The 18,985-nt window shown below is 42.6% G+C and overlaps 1 protein-coding gene across 2 annotated transcripts in view; it reads right to left on the bottom strand.

Annotated features, from left to right (window-relative positions):
* Nucleotides 1-95: 95 nt before the first annotated feature.
* mtmr14 (myotubularin related protein 14) overlaps nucleotides 96-18,985 on the bottom strand; it is a 40,755-nt gene continuing 21,865 nt past the window's right edge. The window contains exons 11-20 of one of the 2 annotated variants that reach the window (XM_034082149.2): nucleotides 15,462-15,547; nucleotides 14,998-15,074; nucleotides 12,542-12,578; nucleotides 10,227-10,297; nucleotides 10,010-10,068; nucleotides 8,450-8,582; nucleotides 7,547-7,723; nucleotides 6,810-7,016; nucleotides 3,649-3,714; nucleotides 96-3,069 (exon numbers count right to left, since the gene is read on the bottom strand). In XM_034082149.2, coding sequence (XP_033938040.1) covers nucleotides 2,889-3,069; nucleotides 3,649-3,714; nucleotides 6,810-7,016; nucleotides 7,547-7,723; nucleotides 8,450-8,582; nucleotides 10,010-10,068; nucleotides 10,227-10,297; nucleotides 12,542-12,578; nucleotides 14,998-15,074; nucleotides 15,462-15,547 — 1,094 coding nt within the window. In that variant the 3' untranslated portion in view covers nucleotides 96-2,888. The remainder of the gene's footprint in view (nucleotides 3,070-3,648; nucleotides 3,715-6,809; nucleotides 7,017-7,546; nucleotides 7,724-8,449; nucleotides 8,583-10,009; nucleotides 10,069-10,226; nucleotides 10,298-12,541; nucleotides 12,579-14,997; nucleotides 15,075-15,461; nucleotides 15,548-18,985) is intronic. The other variant, XM_034082150.1, reaches the window with a different exon arrangement.

Here is an 18,985-nt window from a genome sequence, read left to right on the forward strand (position 1 = left end):
TGTCCTTGTTTGTGTCCTCTGGCCTGTAGCAAATAAATACATTTTAAAAAAACAATGAGCTGAAGCTAATTACACAAAAACAAGTTACAAAGATATTCATTTTGTTGTTGTTTATTCACAATTGCCACTTGCTGTTCAGTTCACCTTTTATTGTAGCCTGTCGCCGCCGACAGTTCAGAGAAATGTAGAACAAAAACAAAAAGGAAGTTATTTAAAAATGCATCAAGTGTACAGAGAGAACTCGGCAGAGAGAACATCAGGACGAGTGCAATGCAGCTTTTAAAGAGATTCTGAAATCAAATCAATAAGTCATTTGTCAAACAAATAAAAAACATTTTATTCCGCAGTTGAGATACACGGAGGATGTCATGCAAAACCAGTGAGTGAAAAGAGTATCTGAAGTAACAAAGTACAAGAACTGTTCAACATGTTGAAAATGACTGATGCAGACGGACAGTAGAAAGGATGGCAGAATAAAAACAACCGATATGAAACCTCGACTGAATCAAAACTCCTTTACAGGAAGGATATCTTACAAAGAAAGCTTAAAACCAGACGGGGAGACCGCGCCTGGAAGTCTCAAGTAAAGCTGTACAAAGAAACACTTAGACAGCCCATGCAGGAACTCACATGTGCCATACAAACCAAATGCTCTCAAATCACTTAATGCCAAGAATACAGAAATACAAATGTCTTGCTTCAGATCAGCTCAGAACCAGAACACCACATGGAGAAAGAACATTTGAAAATGATGAGATTGAGATGTACAGACCTCAGAGACAGGAAGTGATTAGCCTGGCTTAGCATAAGACTAGAAAAAGGGAACTGGAAGGGCGAATGACCCGGCTCACAAAGTACGACAATATTTGATTCCAACCTTTGAGTTGGATCAATAATGGTTTGCTCTTTGGTTCAAGCTACACTTCCTGCCAAGTCTTTCAGGTAGTAGTTCTGTACCCCGATCACAGACAAACCCGAAAACATCACCTCTCTGGCAGAGCACCTCTAATCTGAAAAATATCCCGAACCCAAGCCGTAAACCGACTGGTTTGTTTACCCATGCTCCGCTTTAACAGACGAGATGGAATCGAGGTTTATGGATGTCGTCATCACATTTTGTTCGACTTTAAAGCTAATCTTTAGGCTAATATAGACCATATGCATCCCTGCCCTCGCGCTGTATTTAAAACACCGACATTGGGGTCAATCATCTCACATCACCGATAAAATAAAGTGAATAAAGGTATTTCCCATAAGTCCTACAACAATTATTCCTAAAATCAATAAAATCCTCTTCTCTTACAGTCGCTTTCAAAGGCAGAGGTGAACATCTTACTATTCCTGGGCTGACTGACCCAAATCCCATCCCAGCCTCCTCGGGGTGCCATCGGACACGACAGAATGAGCAATCAACGGGACACCCCAAAAGCTTTATGCGAAGCTAACGCTGCTAATGCTAATGCGGTGAACTCCCCGAGCTCTTAAAGCCATTTAAAAAGAGAAAAGGACCCGAAGCTGGAGCAGCAGTGGAGGTGTGATCCAGTGTGACTGAAGATAAAAAGGCACAACAAAAAGGTCCTGAGGTTCAGCAGCGGCACCAACAAGCTCGTCTCGAATGAAAACTCAACAGATTTCTCTTAAGAAAATTACTTAAAAGTGTACATCTAACCAAAAGGTAGAGATGTCCTTCCCAGTGCGCCCTGGAAGAGGACGCACATGTTGGAACAACCTCTGTGATCTATCAGCTGGGCAGGGGTCTGTGCCGTCTGTCGAGAAAGAGCTCTGAGAGGCCTTGGGTTCACAGATCTGCTACCACGATGCTCAGTGCCTCTTGTGCTACCGAAGAAGAACAAGTGATGAATATGGACTTTAGGGGGATGTGGAGACGGTGGCGAGGTGATACGGGAGCTTGGATCAACTTCAATTCTTGGGTTACGATCTTCTCTTTTGATCTACTTAAAAGGATCAGAGCCTATTTTACTAAGACCGTCTTCCTCCCATGCGGTCCGCACGCCGAAGAGCCGCTGTTATCCTCCCGTCTGTCCCGAGGCTGCCTCCAGGTCGGACCATTGGGAACAGCCCCAGACGTGGTACCAGCTGCTTCGAGTACTTTTGTTGAAGCACAATGAGGCTCAAAGTTTCAGAACGTTTAATAAAAAAGTGCTTGTGGGGTCACGGAACAGCGTGGGGAGAAGTAGCGCCCCAGCGCACACCGACCCTTCACTGCCGGGAAGGACGGATGGGATTATTACAGTAACTCTTTCAGCGTTCATATGGCTGGTGAGTTGTGCATTAAAACAGACTGTAATATTTACCTTTAAATCGAGACCCGAGGCTGTAAATAGATTAGATATCGAGATCCTCTCCTGGGCCAAAGAAGAAACAGAAAAACATTTCCGTCTGAACTGTAAGTGCTGTGTTTATCTCATCTTTAAAACGCACCTGGACAAAACAACATTCTCTGCTTGCATCAGAAATTAATAGCAGCACGAAACAAGAGAACACGTATCGCTGCCTGTTCATGGGACGGTCACTGCAGGGACCCTGAAGCCTACAAAGCATGTTTGAACGGAACAGAGGGAGTAAGACGTGTGTGTCCTGCCTGTCACACACACACACACACACCCTGTTCTCACACATTCACATTTCAGCAGCTACAGAGCCTTCCCAATATCCCTTTTTGATACTGTGGCTGAAATGTGTCCCTCCCTGAAAGCGACTGAACATGGAAGGTTCAAGTCCAGAGAAAAGTTGGAAATCAAAAGGAGGAGGAAGAGGAGTGCTTCCCTGATGAGCAGAGATGTTTGGCACTTTATTGTACGGAGTCCAGGCGTGTTGCACGGGCTCTGGCTGGGTGGATGGAAGCGGGGGGGTCACATTGAGAGGGTTCAGACGATGGCGTTGGTGCCCCGGAGGCCCACCCCCCGGGCAAACTGCTCCAGCAGGCCGGTGATGGCTGTGGAGGGGCTGGGGGCCGAGGACTTGAGGCCCACGGTGGAGCTGTAGGCTGCCAGGAAGACCTCCCGCACCGCCTCCAGACGGGCCTGACGCTCCGAGGGGATGGGACACCTGGGGGAGGCAAGGGGGAGAGAGGTGAGACAGGGTTAGGGAGAGAAACTCTGCAGCAGTAGCTCAGGCTCTAGTGACTGGATTGGGATCCTTAAGGTCATAGGTTCAAGGCGTGAACAGACCAAGGCACTGCCGTGAGAAAACAATGTCCGAACTTGGGACGAATAAAGTATATCTCTCTGGACTGCTCGCTGCTACCAATACTTGTACGGGTAAACTGCAGACACTACATTTCACTGTGTGCACATGTGTGACCGTTTCTAAATCCCCCAAAGGTTCTATATTCAATAATAAGAAACAAGAGGAAGTCCACAAAGAATTCCGAAGAGAAGAAGAATTTCTGGGGAGGGATCCTCCTCTGTCAATCTCCCCATTCCCCCCCCCCTTGATTGTGGGGTTAGGATTGTGTCCTAGCTAGTGTGTGTGTAGTGTTGTCGGCTGTTCTCACTGTAAAGCCCCAGAGACACGTGGAATCTAAGATGTTTGGCTGTATGAATATTGATTCAACAGAATGATGCAGGCACAAGCAGGATGGATTAACCCCATCATTTACTTATCATGAATCATCACACAGCTCACTTTTCATTGTCATCATCATTATGATCATCATCATCGTCATCATTATCATCTTCATCATCATCAGGCCTGCAGGATTTAGAGAAATTCACAAGATTGGGGGGAATGATCATTTTTCATTATTCTCATCATCATTAAAAGTATACATTTAAAATGATATAGGATGGACTTGACCACATAAAGTCTGTGGAATGATGTCCAACAAAGACTTTGTCAGTCTGCCGACACTCAACTTGTTATCATTTTTCATTTCAGTTGTTTCAGTCAACAGTATTCTGTCACTGATTATATTATATATATATATTTGCATAGTAATCAGCAGCGAACCGCTTCAACACGTGTATTTTGGTTTATTCACGGCATTCATTTTGTTATTCTACAGTATTGTTGTTTTATAGTTATTTGTTAATGTCTATAACCCAATGTGTGTTCTTTGAAATTGAAAAGGATATCGCATTGTGTTTGTTACTTTCGTTGCAGTTGTATATGTCTTAAGTGTAATTTGGCTTGGCTTCCTATTTTGTATGGACATGCTTTTATTTTGAAGGAGAGTTAGCGCAGTTGACAGGAAGTTGTTGTTGCTATGGAAACAATGTGACGGAGATTAACGGAGAAAAGTAATATCTACATATAAAGACGGAGAAAGTAAACGATAACGTTTATGGTTAAGTGTTAGCACCCCCCGAAGAGGCACAAGCTCTTACGTTGATATTGGAGATTTCAATAAATAAAAAAAAAAAACGAATGTCCAAATAACGAAATTGAAACCCGAATAGTACTCCAACGAACGAATATTCGGGTACAGCCCTACTGTCAGGGCCGCCTTAATGCACGGGCTGACCTGGGCTGAAGCCGATGAAGTAGCGGGAGAGGAAAAACAGACCGGAGGGACATTATCTGTTGGTAGGGATGGGTATCGTTTGAAATGTATCGATTCCGATTCCGGTTCTGCTTATCGATCCCCGTTTCAATTCCAAAATTGTAAAAGAAAGAGGTCAAACGTTTAGATAACTAAAATATCTTTATTCTTTTAAGCTTTAACTGACATTTTTACAAATAAAAAATATACATGCACAATAGCTGCGCTTTATTTTAGCTGAGCTGTGCCTGTGGCAAGCTATTAACAGGCATTGCACTGTGCCTTGTCTTTTTCTTTTTCGTGTAGTGGAGCCTCACTTCAGAGCGTTTACCGTGATCCATCTTTGGTGTTATGAAGTGACTGAGCTCGTGAACTGTCTACGGGAAGGCGGGGGAGCCTCGCTGCGGGGCAACTGTGGACCTCTGTCGCCTGTCAGCGCAATTTACATGATGCAGTTTAAAAAAATGAAGGGCGGTGCCGGCCGTTAGCGAACCGAGCCGGCCGTCAATAGCCCGCTGACGACCGGCCATTCTGTGATTCTCCAGAACACACAGATGGCCAGTCCGCCTTTACCCTGTATTCCACCGGGTCACCGCGGCGCAGACGGACCCGGTGGAATACAGGGTCTACCGCGTTTAGGAACCGTTAAGCAGAACCGAAATTGTGTATTTTTTATGGGTACCCGGTACCCGGCATTTTCTTATCGGTTCTCATCTGGAACCGAGTTTCGGTTCCCAACCCTATCTGTTAGAGCCAGATGGAGAGGACGACGAGGACTTGCTACGTGGAGGGGAGCCAACGGCAACCGGACAGATACATGAGGGAGGCCCGATACGTCACTCATCTGGAGGAGAGGACCAGGCGCACGTAGAGCAGAGTGGAGAAGTGCGATCACAGAGCCTGCCGAGGCTATAAATGACTTTGATTTGATGTTTAAATAGGGGGCCTACAAAAACTATCAGCCCCAGGGCCTCATGGCAGGTTAAGGCGGGCTTGCCTACTGTACACAGGGTCAGACTGAGGAGGAAACCAATGTGTACCTACATGCAACCTGATGGCTTATTTTCCAGTTATCTAAACAAAAGAAACACACCATAACTTGCTACTAAAAATAACAAGTGGTTCCTTTCAATATAAATGGATGGCTTAACATCCCGATCTGTAGGGAAAAGTAGTTATAAGCTGCTAATTTGATCTAAACATTGACCCTTTCATTTATCAGGGGGAGCTAATTTTTCCTAATACAAACAGAAAGATACGGTTGCTAAATTATTGACAAACCCACCCGTTAAACCAGGCATGGGCAAACTAAGGTCCGCGGGCCATATACGGCCCGTTGGGCTTTTGAATCCGGCCCGCCGAATATTGGTACAAAATTGTCCAAATTATAGTAAAGACCGCATTCATTTTGCCTTTTTCCTGCAATACCCGGCATTTCAGTTGAGCCCACTAGATGGCGCACTCTAGACACAATTGACCTTTGCTGGAGTCTGGTCTATTCTCTGGCCCCACACGGCAACCCGGCAAGATCAAATATGTCACGCTTACATTGGAGGAGGTCGAGATTAACCTGAGCAATAACAGTTCATGGCGAGTACAGCGAATACAAGTTGTAACAAGAAGCAGCGCTGAGCAAAGTGACTAGAACGCGAACACACACTTATAAAAACACTTCTATAAAGTCAGGCAACACGAACCAGGCTTAGTGTGATTCTGTTTATTTGACCTTACTTTAATAACCATCCGTTCTCTGTATTATTGCAGCCTTCGGATGGAATCAATACATGGGCTACATGTGGCTATCACAAGTAAAATCATAACGAAAACTATGCCGGTAAAATATGCGTGTAGAAAACGGCTAATGCCACAATAGGATAGCAACAAGTAGTCAAGATAGTCTGATTAGCTTTGGTTGCTATGCTAACATCACCTGTAGAATGCCAGAGAAACTTTCATAACAGCGTTGTGATGCCAAACAGCGTCAATTCAGACTGAAACACATTCACTGATGGGGAATTGGGGATATGTATCAGCTGCTTGTGAACAGTGGATACTTTACAGCGGCCGCTGCCGTGTGAGCTAACCTGGAGCTAACGGGAGAATAAACTCCGGTAGACGAGCAGCACTGCAGCGGGTGTTTAATGAGGAGTGGACAGCTAAATATTTTTTCACCGATCTGCTACTGGCCCGGCCCGTCTGTCAAATGTTAAAACTCATAGTGGCCCCCAAGCCAAAAGGTTTTCCCACCCCTGCGTTAAACTGACCTACCTTTTCAAACAGCATTGTAAAATGTTGTGTTACTTACATTCGTCCACTGGGTCCTTCATCCTGAAAACTGAAGGGCAGGGGGGAGTCGTAGGGAGCAGCCACAGCAGACGAGGTGGAGGAGGCTGAGGTCAGAGGGGGGGGGAAGTGAGTGTGGTCATGGATGCTGCCACAACCAGAAACGATCTGCCAACTGCCGTACTCCGTGGAGAGGGAGGAGCCGGACCGAGGGTAGTCTGCGGCCAACCTGAGAGACAGCGAGGTCAAAGAATTAAAGATAGAAGGACACAGACTTGTATTTTGAAGGCAGCTTCCGGCACAGGGAGGACAGGTGGAGGAGTGATTGCGCAGGCAGATCTTTTTATACCAGGGAAAGAGAGGAGGTGAAAGCCATTGTTTTCTGTCAGGTTTTTGTCAAAACTGAACATCATTGGATTTCATCTCTGCGTATGATTTGCTTCCTGGTGCCTCAGCAGCAGTTTCATTTGGAGGCGTTTTTTTGCTCATTGGTTTTTTGTTAGAGGACCAAGTCTTGTTACCTTGACAAAAACACACGCTTGGGTTGAGCACTTGGACACGGGTGAATAACTCCCCAAAACTCCACAAACTAGTCCCACCCACACAGGTTATAATATCTCTGGTTCGGCAACAGCCTGCCTCCACCTGTGTGTGAACGCTTGCTGAACTGCAGCGAGGTCGAACACTGTGCCTGTGGTGATCAACCAACGTTGCTGAACACACACACTTTAAAGGGCTGAGTTGTATAGACTCACTGACCTTCTTCCAGGGACAGCCAGTGGGCTGCTGCCAGTGCGTGTGACGGCGTATTCCGATTGGTTGGAGGAGGAGGAGCTGGAAGACCTGGCCTCACTGAGAGGATGGGAGAGATGCTCGTCAGGAGGGGTGGGTTTATTCCAAACCACCATCTGAGGGGAGGAGGTGGGGCCTTTTCTCCTGGGGAGGGAAACACACATTAGCATGACAGTGGAGCAGCAGCTAGTGATGACATTTCAAATGATAAAACTCAAATGAAGAAATCATAAAAAAGTGCTTTAAATAGATCAAAGTTAAATTTGGCTGTTCTGAAAGGAAATATCTGTTAAATTGTTCAAACTTGTTTTTCACTCAAATGCGACCGCGACATCTGTGGAAACAATAATGAACCTGGCGGATTTTGCTACGATGTCATTCAACACACTATGTTGGAAAGTGCACATCCCTGGAGTAGCAGAGAGTTTGTTCAAGACTGGAGTCCGTCAGTATGGACATTGGACCCTGGCCAGTGAGAACTGCCCAGTGTGAGTTGCTGTTAAACTCACAGATCTGTTGCTCAAACTGGACTTTGATTGCATGTCATCGCCTCACTGGCAGTTGAATAACCACAGTGCCTTAACACGGCCTTCCTCTCAGACAAAGCTTATAGTTAGGGCTGGCTCAGGCTTGCCTTGGACCAGTTCCTACTTAAGCTGCTTTAAGCTTAGACTGTCGGGGACTAACAGCTCTCTGCTCCTACTGCTCTGTCTCTTTATATGTATGCACTTATGTCCTGTAAATGCACTTTAATAACTCAGCGGCGGCTGGACCATCATCCCTTGGCTTGTTGTGTCTCATTTAGCTGCACTTTTGATATCCTCCTGGATCCAACGAAACAAAACATACATTTTGTGAGCCTATACTGACCAGCTGGAGGCCTGGGGCTGGCTGGAGAACAGGTCCACGCTGTCGGGGTTGAGGCTGGAGGCTCCGCCCCCCTCCTCAGTGATGAGGGAGAAGTCACTGCTCAGACTGGTCACACTGCCGCGGTCCCTCGACTCTGAAGTAAACACACAGCAGGGCAGTCAGTTCATTCATAAATCAACACGTGCACATTTTAATCAGAACAGGAGCCGAAGGGAAAGCACAACATTCAGGTTCTGTCACAGACGTTAGAAACACTTTCGTAAATCCACAGAGGTGGAGATCTGGGGGAGAAGTCCAGGTATGAACTCCGGAGAGCTAGCAGCAGTGCAAAGAGACAGTACAGAGAAAAAGTGGAGTCTGACTTCAAAGGCTGTAACACCCGGAACATGTGGGCGGGACTAAGAACAATGACAGATTACAAAGGAGTGTCTGCGTGCGCATCTCTCCCAGATGAGCTGAACAGGTATTTTGCACGATTCGAGAGCAGCCAGGCTGTGGGTGCAGAGAAGGATTAGGAGCCACAGTTTCGCTGCTGCGAGGCTCCCTAGCACCCCCAATGGGTCCATTTGGGTATGGGCACGTCACCGTACCCAGGAAGAAGACAATGGAAAAAGAGAAATCCCCAACGAGGCGTTCTGGGGCAGCAGACAGGTCTTCTCTGTGTTAGAGCTTTACTCGCTACAGGGTGCACTTTGAGGGTCTGTGACTCTGCAGACCGTTCACATGCAGAACAACCTTCATAACACAAGGGGACGGTGATAACCGGAAAGCATGACATGGGCCCTTTAAATAAATAAGGACTTTGGAGAGACTGTCAATTCTATCCTTTATCTAGAAAAAAAACATGAACCAAGTTAAGATGACTTGACTACCCATGATGCAACACTTTAGATATTTCATAGGGTCTATAGTTGATTCTGTATATATTAATCAATGCTTTTTTAACAGGAACTACTGTCGTGGAGTCCATTGTTTCTTTCTAAATAAGGTCAGAAATGCTGAATGAAATGCAGAACAGAGAGGAACCAGTTCCACAGAAATCTAAAGCCACTTCTTGTTGTGACATATAGCTGGATACTGATGCAAATACAAGACTCCTTTGCAGGTTAAAAGTCTTAGGAAATAAAGGTTTGTGACGCAAGACGTTCTGGAATCAAGCCTGTGGTTTTGTAAATGTTCTGTGTTATCCCCAGAGACTCATTGCTTTGTCTCCGGCCGACACGCTCTGCTCGCAGCCCTCTGCTATTCCTCATTGCATCAGACAGGAGGAAGGTGGCAGGATCTCCGAATGCTGCCTCAAGTTTCTCAACAAAAAATAATGAGATGCTATCATTCGGATTGGAGATAAAACATAATGACGCATTTAACAGTTTTCCTCCCGTTTGTAAATGATAAGGACAAATGGATGGAGCTGGAAAGGAAAGCTCTCTGTTCTACTGCTACCTGAGCACCTAGTTGACCAGACAAAGAAAGACACCCTACTCCATTTCAACATTATTAAAATACAATATCATTTGTTGAATGGCGGCTGAGAGGAATGGCGGAGACACACCGACTTACTTAACTGGCCGAGATCTTCCACAGTGAAATCACTGTCTTTGAAGTGGGAGTTCTTCCTTCTGTCAGAAACAAGGATCAAATAATATTAGAGATCAGAAGTAGAGAGTGGAATCCAACAGATGTGTGTGTGTACAGAAACGGGATCTTCACCGAGTTTCACAGATAACTACAGCCTCATTGGAAGGAACCTCGCACACAGGAAGAGTAATGAACCCACCTCTGTTTCTTAACAGCTGAGAACTTCTCGGAGACAATGTGCTTCAAAAAATTGAAGCAAAAGAAGAAAATCTGAGGGAGAAAAAAACATGTTGGATCAGAAGGGAAACAGAAGTGAATCCCTTAAAGGTCCCGTGTCATGGCCAGTTCCACTGATCATAATTCCATCGTTGAGGTCGACTAGAATAGATGTATATCGTGCAATGTTCCAAACTCACATTGGTTCCTCACAGCATCTCTGTAAAGTACGTGTATTTACTGAATGTCACTCTGCCTTTAACGGCTCGTTGGAGCTCCAATAGCTCCAGCCCCCCCCCTCCCGGTGAGCACAGTGTGCTCTGATTGGTCGGGACGTTGTGAATCGCGCTGAGCTCCGTGGAGGTGTGATTTCCTTGTTTAGCGATACACAGCCAAACTCACCCTGAGCACACACAAAGTCACAGCCGAAGTAAAAACAATAAGTGTGGCTTGATATTGAGTAAGACAAAGGTTGATAAACGCTGTGAGAATGGGTCTGCAGAGAGAATTTCGCCGCGATCTCAACTGTCTGTTATCAGCCTGCAGCCAGGGAGGAGAGATCAGCAGAGCTGCATGCATTGAGTGTGTGAGGAAGTCCATGGATTGGTCAATTTGGACCAATCAGCGGGGGCTTAACGTAACGGCTCCGCGGACGTAACGTAACGGCTCCATGGATTGGTCCATTTCGTTCCGGGGACGACATGACATCATGATGTCCCCGGAAGAATCAAATGGACAGTGACGTATCTCCAACGAGGCGTTTTGGGGAGGTATTTTCTGTTTTAGAGTTTTACTCCCTACAGGGTGCACTTTGAGGGTTTTGACTCTGCAGACCGTTTACATGCAGAAAAACCTTCATAACACACAAGGGGACGGGCAATAACCGGAAAAGCATGACATGGGACCTTTAAGATAGAAGTTCCCACAATTAGCAAAAGCATGATACTTGTACCTATAAGAGGGTAGTGGTGGTCTAGTAACTAAGCGCTAGTGAGATGCCCTCACTCGCGCTTAGTTACTCCAGGGAGAATGTCCCTGTAATCGGTCATTGTAAGTCGCTTTGGATGAAAGCGTCAGGTCAATGAAATGAAATGTAATGTATACCAACAAGATGACTAGTTGTAGTCATTGTTCTACGGAGATGACTCTTGGTTAAGATGTTGACATTTCTTCCACTGATAGATTTCTCCCTCAGTGATTATGGGCTATTGATATAAAATGACTATTAAAAAAGCTATTGTTTGTTATGTTAATTGTTGTTGAATAACCTCTGGTGTTCCTGTACATTTAGTCTGACTAATACTAGACTCTTTAGACCAACATTAGGGGATAGTACTGAAGAATATGATATATTCATTTTTTTACTTGACAAACACATCACTATATGGTTATGTTATGGATCTCCTGTATTTTATTTTTTTTTGCAGAATTGCAAACACACATTTTACAACAGGACATCTAACGTGTAAAATAAATCAGCTAGGGCCCTGTGGTGGGCGAACTGTGGATGGTGTCATATCTTAGACTTCTGTAGTGAAATATCTCGTTCCTTCTAGACTGACATGTATGCCAGGCCATGAGATAAGTCAGCCAATCATTGGTCTGTTGGGCTCTGCAGAAAATGTTGTTGACTGAATTATTTTAATGAGAATATTTGTATTTAAAATGTATTTAGAATGTTTTCAGTATTTAAAAAAACAAAAACTAATTTAAATCAAACACATAGCTATAAATAGTAAAACCACAGAAACAATAACAGTAGTTCACAGTCATTCCTTATTGTCTTCTGTGCAGGTCATTTACAATGGAAACCATTAGCCACAGTGATTGTGAAATGTGACTCTTGGTGAAAATACAAAGGGAAAACAGCTCTGCTATGAGAGCATGTTAGCATCTACTGCCTCCAGCCTTTCTTTCAAGAGGCAACCCTTCTTCTGGCTGCCCTCTGAAGAGATGACAACACTTCATCCTGAAAGCAGTAACTTCCTGTCGAGTTAGCTCACAGCTTAACTGGGTTTCCTTTAGCCGCTAATTAGTGTTTGACAAGAACAAATGAACTCTATATGAACACTGTTCCGAGACACTCATTTGGAATCTCAAACCAAGGGATCACATTCCATTTCATTTGTGCTATCATATGCTAATGTCATAATATCTCTATCATAACTTCCTGTCTTCAACAACTTGCAAAGAATACTTTTGAAAGTTGTGGTACTAATATTTCTGTGTTTCTGCCAGTATTCTTTCTGTACATACAAGCTTTATAAGCATAACCAAACATTCTTTGGATAAACGTACCTCCTCCCCTTTGGAGAGTCGATCTGGCAGCATATGACTGGAAATAGAGAGGAAAATGTTCTGTGTTATATTCCAGCTGCATCGTATCCAGGTGAAAAACCCCACCCCATGTTGTGCAGGCGATGATGCATGCATAACGTTTAAACATGGATGAATGTTTGAAATGAAACCTGTAACAGTAGAGGGTTAGGGTTAGGTGGGTATAGTAAGGAATAGTTCCAGTAGGTGTGACTCCTCTGTGGCGCCCAGAGTGACGGGCCCTTGTTACATGCAACACTTTTTCTAATATAATTCTTCAGAGTATTGGTAGAATATTGGGGCGGCAAAGCAGGTCTCAGAAGTTGGTATCTTTAAACGTCAGCATGTAAATTGAAACTCTCTGAAAGAAATTTAAAAAGAAAAATGTATTGAGGAGGACTAACCCTTTGTTTCAGCCACTCAAGGCATTAGTCGAGGAGATCACTGGGTGTGCTTAAGGGAACTATAGAAACGAGATGTATTTGTTCCTCTTTATCATTAGACTACTTGGTACACGCTTCCTCTTTCTTGTGTTCCGTCTCCTCTCCTCTCCGCTCCTTTTGGTGAGGCACTGCCCTCATTTCCCATATGTAAAGGAAGTGAGTGGAAGGCAGCCATCTCTCTTTGCTGTCCTGACTCTCACAACTCAGTTGGTTTTTATTGAAGTTACTTTTCCCTATATTTTTAACTTGTTTACAAATCTTGGTTTTTTTCTCCGTAACACTGCTGATCAAATGAATTGTTCAGAAAGTGCCCGCGCAGAATCTGCTAGACTCTCTTGAGAGTGATTACGGATATTCGGTGCCACAGAACGTATTTATGGGCAACACAAGTATTGGACTACAACTGGCTTTCAAATATGATTCAGTTGTGACTGATGAGGAGAAGAGCGCTCACCTCAACTCTCTTACACACCTTCTGCTGTACAAATGTCTCCAGGGGCCAGCCTCGGATGTATCACTGCATGGTCGAGATGGCAGAGAGGGCTTTCTACAAGTGGACTGCCTCAGATGACATAAGTATAAATAAATAAATGTGTAAATAAATGTATGAAGAAATACAGGAATAAATAAATAAATACGGAAATAAATAAATACACAAATAAATAAATGTGGAAAGAAAAAATGCATAAATAAATAAAAGAAAAAAATGCATAAATAAATATGGAAATAAATACTTGAATGTATAAATAAATAAATAAAAGTCGAAAATAAAACAGAACACACGTTATTATATATCTTTAATATATTTCTACATTTACGGTCACTTACATTTATTTATTTATATATTTCTGTGTCCGTATGCTAATGAGGTGGGCGGTCCTAACCTCAGTCTGAAGCATGATTGGTTACAGGAGTGTGATCATTTCTGACAGATTGGGTTGAGCAGAAGTGGCATGATTTTGTTCTCAGGAGGAGAATTTGAGAGAGTATTACCCAAAAAGTACACAGTAAAAGTACTTCATTTTATTGTTGGTAGCAGTCAAACTAGGACTGACTCTAACAGTGTCCGTTTTATTAAGAATTTATGGTATCTGGTATCTTAAACCAATAACCATAAATAAACATGAGTACATTTGAATTGTCAACAACTACAACTGTGGATAAACCATGGATGTATAAAGATAAGGGCTAAACAGTAATGCTCCTCCTGCATTCGAATCAGTGCCGCCTGTCAGCCAGGCGTTAGAAGTAGAGCCCAATCTGCCAGAAATGATCACACTCCTGTAACCAATCATGCTTCAGACTGAGGTTAGGACCGCCCACTTCATTAGCATACGGACACAGAAATACATAAATAAATGTAAGTGACCGTAAATGTAGAAATATATTAAAGATATATAATAACGTGTGTTCCGTTTTATTTTCGACTTTTATTTATTTTGTATACATTCATGTATTTATTCCCATATTTATTTATGCATTTATTATTTTATTTATTTATGTATTTATTTCCACATTTATTTATTTATGTTTTTATTTCCTCATTTATTTATTCTGGTATTTATTTATTCCTGTATTTATTTATTCCTGTATTTATTTATTTCCGTATTTCTTCATACATGTACTTACACATTTATTTATTTTTTTATACTTATGTCATGTTCTGTCCTCCATACGGATGAGCTCTAATTGGTCGTATCACACCATTAATTATGAAAGGAGAAGCCCAAGAGAGGGTGGTTGTGTGTGCGAGTGTGAAGATAAAAGATGTGGTTAACAGCTAAGCCAGAGTCGTCTTAATGTCTCATGTTCTCCCCCCCTCCCTCTCTCACTGCTCCATTAACCTCTTTCCAATGATGCGTTACAGAAAATAAACTGACGTCACAGATAGCTGCAAATGCACCTCTAAAGTATTTATAGCAGCTAATGCGCCGACTTATGGCTCACCATGAACTCATGAAATGATGATAGTGTTATTCTAAATGATTATTTTACCCGAAGAGGAACCAGTCGTAAGCGATGGTCAGATACAGGATCTCTGCCGGCTGCAGGCTGGCGTGCACCGCGCCGTCCTGTGGAAATAACATGACGACAATGAGCCAAAGTCTCAAACATCTTCAAATCAAACCCCAGGAGCCAATCATGCACATGCAGCTCCGACAAGCAAAGTGCAGTTATTATTCTGTGTGAAAAGGACTCCGCATGTGGTCTGCGGTTTCATCAGAAGATCCAAGTGCGGACCCGTCTCCAGAAAGGCATTCAATATTTATGACATATGGGTTCTATTTTTAACAAAGATGAATACAGAGGAGGCTAATTAAAGCGCATGTTTGAAATGGTAAACTAGTTGCATGTGAAGAGGAGTGACTGAGGAGGGGGGGGGTCTGTCACTGCCTGTTGGAGCTGCTGGGTGACACCGGGGGAGAATGAAGAGATGAAAAGACGGAAGGAGGACTTACTGCCCACAGGGAGAGCCTGAGCAGGGACACAAACAGAGGCGTCCGGTCCCAGCCTGATATGCAGTGCACCAGGAGGCCGCTCTCATCTGAAACACACAGCGGCACTTCAAACACCAGCAGCATCATCATGAAGCTTTACAATAGACACTCAAGGGGAGTGGACATGGACATTATAGGAGTGCTCTGTGTGAGTGCAATTGTTAAGTTTTGGTTCTTATTAGTGTTGCTTCTTTCCTCACTCTTTATGCAGTTCATGGTTGGATTTCATAACATTCATTATGTTTGCATGTTACTATCCTCATTTAATGAAGATACTTTAAAAACAGACTTACTGTTACATTTTCATGGGTTATAGTATTATATATGTATAATTTGCACTGATTTATCAGTTCATTTATTCATCATTGCTAGGTTGGGGGAAGAGTGTGGGAGAAGGGAACACAAGGTCTTTAGCCTTCACAGACCATTTACATGCACACAAACCTATAGAACACACCGCAGGAGGGGAAACCTCAAAAAGCAGAATAGGGCCTCTTTTAAAATACTTTTTGATGTCACTGTGAACAATGAACCAAGAACACTGCGTTAGAGGAAGGCGCATTTGGTTAATTATTTTCAGAAAATACATGTTATCAACTATTTTGAGATTTTATATTACAATATTACTAAAGAAAGTTTCATAAAATCCTCCTTCCTAAGTCCAAAGCCTTTTTAAGACTTATTGAAAGACTGATGTTAGACATCAGACCATCATTAGTGCGAAAGCTGTGCAACAGCATTCCACTATAGTTCTTCTGTTTCTTTAATCATCTTCTTATTATTATTATTTCAACCAATAGTTTGCCGTTGAATAACTTCAGTATACTTTCAGCTACAGAAACCATTCAAATATCAAAAATATTCAGCCTTTTCAGCAAATGATGGGAAACTTTCAACTTTTTCAAAATATTTTATACTTTTTGAAATATTCAGCTTTTTAAACTCTTTTAACATGTAACTCAATGGGAGGAACCTTCAAATCCTCTTTTACCTACACCGTGCGCAAAACGCTACTCCTTCCACATACTTTGAGCTACAGAAACCATTCAAATATTAGAATGTTCAGCTCCTTCAGGACATGTGTGCTATGACTTTTCTTGTTTATGATATTTAAACTTTTTGAAATATTTAACTTAGTTTGGAGCTTGGTACAGAGGCCTTCTTCAGATTCACATTACTGTGTATTGCGCAGCTCGTTAAGTCTAGAGCAGTGGTTCTCAACTGGTCAGGCCTCGGGACCCACTTTTTCCTTAGTCAATAGATCGCGACCCGAAATTTTGAACCACTCAAATCTATTCAACAAAAAAATCGTGCAGTAAAATATACTCTTTTCAGCATACATTACTAATTAAAGTGAAGTACAGTGTATATATCCCTTATATCCCTTCACAGAACTAAAGTATGCTTTTAAATAAGGTTTAATGAGATGATGGAATCAAAGCTGAACTGCATAACATAAAAAGGCCCACATGCTGAAAACCCAACCTCAGAACGGGGGTCTGGGGGGATTCTCCCCCAGGAATCTTTTTTAAATACTAACATATAAACTACCCATTCTGGTACACTCTGAGAAGAAAATAAATAAATCTATTACTAACCGACATATTAATAATATTTTATGCCATTGTTTGTTTTTCACTTTGTTCTGACAGCTTGCTGCTCCTCACAGAGAGAAGAGCAAAGAGGAGATAGTCTGTGTGAATTACTTTAAATTGTGGGTAAGGGTAGATAGCCCCCATTGTTCTGTGACCTGTCAATCATCAAACTGGGGGTCATATTTCATTACGTGTTCATTTGTATCTGAAGTTGTACCCATGGATGTATAAAGAATAGTTCTACCGCAAAGTTATTCTCCGTGGGGACTTCAGGCACAATCTTGATTCTGATTTGCCAGAAGACTCGGAAAAACATCAGCAAAGATATTTTATTGAGAAGATGATCACTACGTGACAGAAGTTTTCAAAACCGTTCATGGTCTCCGGTACTTCAGTCCAACGCCTACTGCATGCACAGCGTTAGAAAAAAATCGGGCCTTCAAAATAAAAGTTTGACTTTTTTCCCCCCAAAAAATAAAATAAATGTTCGCAATTTTTTTTTCTTCACACACTTGAAACGGGTCCGCGACCCACTTTTGGTTCGCGACCCACCAGTTGAGAACCACTGGTCTAGAGTGCTCTGATCTCAAAACAGAGTGGAAGAGAGCTTGAAAAAAAAACGTTTTAAACCTGCCATGTCAGTAGACAAGTTTTGGATGCTTTGGTTCTGTCGCAGCTTGATTATTGTTTGGTTATATGGTCTAGTGCTGCTGAAAAAGATTTAAACAAACTACAAGTAGCACAAAATAAGGCAGCACGATGTGCACTGCAGTGCTCATACAGAACCAGAGTCACTGAAATGCTGGAGACACTGAAATGGTTAACTGTCAGAGGTCAACTTATATTTTATTACATTTTGTCAGAATTATTACAGTGACTCACTCACCAGATATATTATCACAAAGGTTTATAGCGCAATATGCACAACATAACTATCAAACACGACATACAATAGAGGGAAGGTTTGTATTACCCAAATATGGGACAGAAAACAGTCCAGAGCCATGATCAGCTGGAACTCTTTACCGGTTCACATCATTCAGGAAAATTCTCAAGTACATTTCAAAAGGTTGCTAAAAAATTATTTAAGTATTACAAAGTAAATTTGAACTGTGCCTGTGGCTATGTATGCATATATTATTATGTACACTTATTTGTATTTACTTTTGTTTGGCCTTAGGATGGCGATAATTGGATGACCATTTTAGTTTTCACTTCATTTCACTGTAAATTGCATGAAATTATGAGCCGTTTTGTTTTGTTTTAATTTTGTTGTATGTTTATGTATGTTTTGAGTGTGTGAGGACCCCAGGAAGAATAGCCAATGCTCATGCTAGTGCTAATGGGGATCCTAATAAATACATAAAGCCATAACTCCCAAACCCTACACTCCTTGGATATCATTTTTCTTGAAAAACATAGGAAAACCTCTCCTACGTTCAAAAATTAAACAAAATGCCTCTTGAGGGCATGAAGTGACAAAAACGTTCAACATGTGGGCCCATTGAGGCCCATTGTAAATTCAGCGTGATCTTTCCTCACAGCATCAGCTGCACACCTTTAGTAAATCTGCCAAAGATGCCACATTATTGACCCGAAAGTACACAAAAAGCACACTTCAGACGCTCAGGGTCCTTGACATGCTTCACGCGTTGACATTTTACCGAAAGCAGCTACCGTTTTTAAACTATAGTTAGAAATGTAAGAGGTTTATTTCTCATTCAGAACAATGGAAAGGCTCTCCTTTCACAGCACATCTCCATGGAAATCTTTGATCTCTGGGCTCACGTACACAGGTGTTTGATAACGTTGTCACCTCAAACACAAAGACTGGAGTTTAAAGACTGTCTCTGCATATTTTCTGTCTGATGAAGACTTCATACTGATTTC

Source organism: Pseudochaenichthys georgianus, chromosome 5, assembly GCF_902827115.2.
Source record: "Pseudochaenichthys georgianus chromosome 5, fPseGeo1.2, whole genome shotgun sequence".
Classification (NCBI taxonomy): Eukaryota; Metazoa; Chordata; class Actinopteri; order Perciformes; family Channichthyidae; genus Pseudochaenichthys; species Pseudochaenichthys georgianus.